The sequence below is a fragment of the Fukomys damarensis genome, unplaced genomic scaffold, assembly GCF_012274545.1.
Source record: "Fukomys damarensis isolate Sample0158 unplaced genomic scaffold, DMR_v1.0_HiC HiC_scaffold_23, whole genome shotgun sequence".
In the NCBI taxonomy this organism is placed as follows: Eukaryota; Metazoa; Chordata; class Mammalia; order Rodentia; family Bathyergidae; genus Fukomys; species Fukomys damarensis.
In genome coordinates this window covers 64,309,567-64,314,239 of record NW_022900935.1, presented here as the reverse complement: position 1 = coordinate 64,314,239, position 4,673 = coordinate 64,309,567, and the positions used below count along the sequence as shown (strand labels likewise).

Genomic DNA, 4,673 nt, shown 5'->3' with positions numbered 1-4,673 from the left:
CATCATGTTCTCCAAAGGAGGCACTTCAGCACACTGCAGCTTCCTGCCCGCACGGCTTTGAAGGCAGGCAGGGGTCGGGCCAGGTCCCAGGGCCTGCTGAAGGAGAATCAATTCACATTCCCTCAGGAGGCTGTGCTGGAAAGTCTCAGCCAGAGGAAAGAGGTTGAAGGTTCGGAAGGCAAGGCCAGCTGCATGGTTGGCACTGGGATGGTGGGGTCTGCACCCTAAAGGCACCAGTACCTGCTGGCTCACCTGTGGGGTTGATTCCAGTCCAAGCTTGGCAGGGCCACTGCCAGGCCTACACCTATGAGCCCCTGCAGCCCCTGACCTTGCAGGTGGCCAGTATGCACCCGCCTTGCAGCAGCCATTCTGGGATCAGGGGTTCAGCCCCCAGCGCGGCTGCACTGTTGGTGCGTCGAGCTCGGTGGTTTCATCAGTGCCGCACTGCATGTTACTTTAAAAATGGCAGTACCTCCAAGGAGGGGAAGAAAATGCCAGTAGCCAGGTGTGGCACACACCAGTAATTCCAGTACCCTGGGAGACTGAGGCAGGACTGCAAGTTTCTCAAATAAATAAATAAGTAAAAAAAATAAGGGCTGGAGATGCAGCTCAGTAGGAAGATCCTGGGTTCAATCCTCGGTACTCCCCACAAAAAAAGTGCTGGTATCTACACAGGGAAATCACCCATCCTAACTGCAGGACTCACTTGGCTGCTTCATACGAGGGCCTGCTGTGCTTTGAGGGTTGCCACCAGCTGTGGGGTCCCAGGACAGGCCCCACCCAAAGGGAATGCATGAACGTCTGCAGGCCCTCAGCTGGCCTGACGAAAGGATGGCAAGGAGTTGGCTGAGCTGGGGAAGGCCCAGGCCACACCACCACAGGTGGCCCCTCACGCGACCTGCCGAGGACAGGACTCCACACACCAGCCTCAACAGTGTATTTTCCTCAGCAGCCACCAGACGGGCTCATGGGGACTGGCTAGCTCCAGAGTGGCCTCCGGGCTCTGTTCAAGCTGAAGCAGCAATCCCTCCCCAGCACTGTAGGTCCATCTCGCCCCTCCCAGGCAGACAGGGCCACTAGTGCCAGTTGCTGCGGCCCTCTAGGCCCCTGCCCAGGAGCCTGGTGCTGGGAGCGGAGCGGGCCAGTATGGGTGGGCAGGGCCTCACCCAGGTCCCAGGCCTCCAGTCCATAAGTCCTCAGCGCTGGGGCTACTCTAGAACCACGGTGCCGCCCACTGCTTCCAGGGCTGCCTTTATCTTCTCGGCCTCGGCTTTGGCGACATTGGCTTTGATTTCCTGGGGTAGGGACTCTACCAGCTTCTTTGCCTGCCAGAGAAAGTAAAATCAGAAGGGGGTCCTTGGCTGCCAAAACCGAGGCTCCCCTAAGAGCAACTAGTGCCTAGAAGCATCAGCATGTGCTGGTGGGGAGGGCGCCCACCTGGACAAGGTTGATGCCCTGGATGTAGTTCTTGACCTCCTTGATCAGCTTCACTTTATCCACAGGCTTTGCCTCTGTCAGGCGGACAGTGAAATGTGTCCGTTCCTTCTGTTTGGGGAGTTCCTCCTCCTCTACTTCCTGGGGAGCAGAAAAGGGGCGCAATGAGCAAGGAAGGGGTGAGCTGACACACTCGCTGTGGGCTGCTCTGCCTGCTGTGGCACGTCGCAAGGCCAGGTGGGTCCCGTGTCAATCCTAAGGCCCAGCAGTGCGTATCTCCCATCAGCACAGCCAGGGTTCAGACAGGGCTGTTTCGCCTTCCCACCATGTGCGCAGACACGTGCCTCCCACCCGTTGCAATTCTACTTTTCTCATTCCCTAAGAACTGTTAACTTATGAAACAGAGGGGAGCAATACAAAAGTGCTTTGTAGATAAGTTATGGAAAGCAGTGCCACTCAACTCTCAGAAAAGCACAAGCACATGTCAGTGATCAACACTCCATCTCTTTCTTTCTCTCAGAGGTCCCACTAAGTTGGTCAAGAATTCCTCCTGCCTCTGCCTCCCCAGTGCCAGGATTCTAGCTGTACACCACTGCACTCCACTTCTGACAACCCAGCAATTGCGGACGGATGACTGTGCAATGAGACCCAGTGGTTCCATGAGAAGGGTCTGCAGGTCCCACAGCTTAGTGGTTTGCGATGCCTGTTTCTTTTTGTTGTTGTTTTGGAATTTTTAAAGGGTCCAGTGTCATAGTTCACACTGGCCTTGAGCTAACTATGTAACCCACGCTGGCCTTTAATTCGCAGCGATCTTCCTGCCTTTGCCTCTCAAGTGCTGGGACTATAGCGGTATGCCACCACGTTGTTTTTTTGTTTGCTATGTAACCCAGTCCAGTCTTGAACTCACAATCCCTCTGCCTCAGCATCCCAAGTGTTTGTATTACAGGTGTGCCCAACTTCCTGCTAGTTATTAGTAGCACTCCATCGATTCCACTTTAGACAAGAGGTTGTACAGTGATCCCTACCCAGGTGCCAAGTGTCGAGCCGGAACCTAACCAGTCTTGGGATACGAATGAGTATTTTGTGGGGCTAGGGATGGAACCCAGGCTCGGTTCACACTAGGCAGGAGGGGCTCCTCCACCGAGATACACCCTAGCTCAGGTGGTGAATCTTTTAGAGCTTTCAATGACAATAAACAGGCCCTGAGCCATGTGTTCCTTACACCACCACTGTCCTAGCTAATCAGCCTCGAAAACAACCTTCCAGCTGGGCGTGGTGGCACCTGTACTTCAGTACCCAGAAGGCTGAGGCAGGAAGATCAGTGTTGAGTTCAAAGCCAGCCAGGGCTACACAGTAAGTTCAAGGATACCCTGAACTACATAGTGAGACCCTATCTCAAAAAATAAACAAACCCAAGAAACCAAAAACAACAAAATGCCCAAAACCCAAACAAATCTTCCATTTCCAGAAAGAAGGGAGAGGCTATTTCCTAGATCCTAGAAACATTACCCATCACCCCCAGCGCAGAGTGCTTACGGGACTGTGGATTCCTCTGCAGGGGAAGCAGGTGGGAGCAGGGACCCGGACAAGCTGACAATCAAACATAACACGCGCTTCAAGTTGGCTAGTTTCTTTTAGACACCCAAACCTGCTCCTGGCCAGCCAGGAGATGGAGCATCCCATGCCTCCTCCTTGCTGCTCCCAGCCCCATCTGATGGAAAGACAAACTGTGGCCTAGGAGCCCTCACGGCTGTCAGTTCCCCTGCTGGGACATCTTACTTCTTCCTCAATTTCCTACATGCCACCTCCTTAATGAGGCTTTCAATGAAATTCTAACCCTCTCTCCAATTTAAAGCTCATTTCTAACTTTGTACATTGTACTTATCACAATCTGTCTGGTGCAACTTCCACCACTCTTTAGCTTATTGTCTGCTTCCCTCCATTAGAAACATGTTTTGCTTGTTTGTTTGTTTGGTTTTTGACAGGGTTTCACTATGTAGCTGAGACTGACCTAGAACTCACTATGTAATAACCCAGGCTGGTCTTGAACTCACAGCAATCCATCTTGCAAGCGCAAGGACCCAAGTTCGATCCCTGGTACAAAAAAAAAAAACCAAAAAACCCGGAACTCACAGTAATCCTGTCTCAGCCTCTGAGTGCTGGGATTACAGGCGTGCACCACCACGCCCGGCCTAGAAACATGTTTTGCATGTGCCTGCCAAGAAAAAGGTCGCTTTGGTTGCAGAGCACCCACAGTGGGAATGTGCAAATGGACAGCTATAGGACTCAAGAAAAGAACAAGAGGAAAGGAGCACATCATGAATCCAGAGTTGAAGTGGGCACATGGAAACATCCTTTCTGCCCAGGACCCCAGACAGGGTTACCTCGGGGACTGCTGCAGCAGGGACGGCACCAGGCATCACACCACCCATCGGCATGAGGCCGACATCCTGGATCTTCAACGTTTTCTGTGGGTATAGAGAAGTCTCAGTAGATGGCTATCAGACCCCACATGTACCGATGAAGGGACAAACCTGGCTTGGTCTACACAACCTGTAAGTCACAGCAGCCCCCATACTTCATGCCAGTCCCTGGTCTGTGCCAACCTCTCCCCATTACCTTCAAGAGTTCATTGAGGTCTGAGATCTCCAGGAGCGTGAGGCTGGCGATGTCCTGGACCAGCTGTTGGATCTTGGGAGGGTACTCTTTTGGAGCATTATCCAGGGGCGCGCTTGCGAGCACCTCACCCCTTTGGTGGCTGCTGCTCCTCAGCTGCCGCGCAGTACAGATACCGGGCACCTGTTGCCTGGTGCCCCAGAAATAGCCGTCAACCGTGCAAGGGAGAGGGGCTGCAGGGCCTAGGGAGTCCAAGCGCTCCGGTCCACCACCGCCAAGGCGGGAAACCACCTCATCCCTGGGGCCCAGCCAGGGCTTCCACGCTGCTCTATCGAATTCCTCGGAGACCCTCAGGAGCCCACATAATTACGTGTAGTAATCCTACCCCAAACCGCAGGTAGAGTGATCTCATTAATCCAGTATGCATTATGCATCAGGACACTTCCCAAAAGGGGGCCCCTCGGCCGCGCTGCCGCCTGCACGGGTGGGACTCTGTGGCGAGGAGCCACAGCCTGGGGCCTGGTGGGACCCGAATACCCAAGGTCGCCCAGGCCGAGTGGCCTTGCCCGCGTCTCGCGGGCCGGGCCCAGGAGGGTGGCCGCGTGTCCGCCACCGGCTCCGCT

General features: G+C 54.3%; 1 protein-coding gene across 1 annotated transcript; it reads right to left on the bottom strand.

Annotated features, from left to right (window-relative positions):
* Window positions 1–612: 612 nt before the first annotated feature.
* Window positions 613–4,416, bottom strand: Mrpl12 (mitochondrial ribosomal protein L12; the record flags this gene model as incomplete). Its single annotated transcript, XM_010618748.3, has 4 exons — window positions 613–1,325; window positions 1,438–1,575; window positions 3,819–3,902; window positions 4,054–4,416. Coding segments are annotated over 4 exons (702 nt in total), but the record flags the coding sequence as incomplete, so codon positions are not given.
* Between the last annotated feature and the right edge of the window lie 257 nt (window positions 4,417–4,673).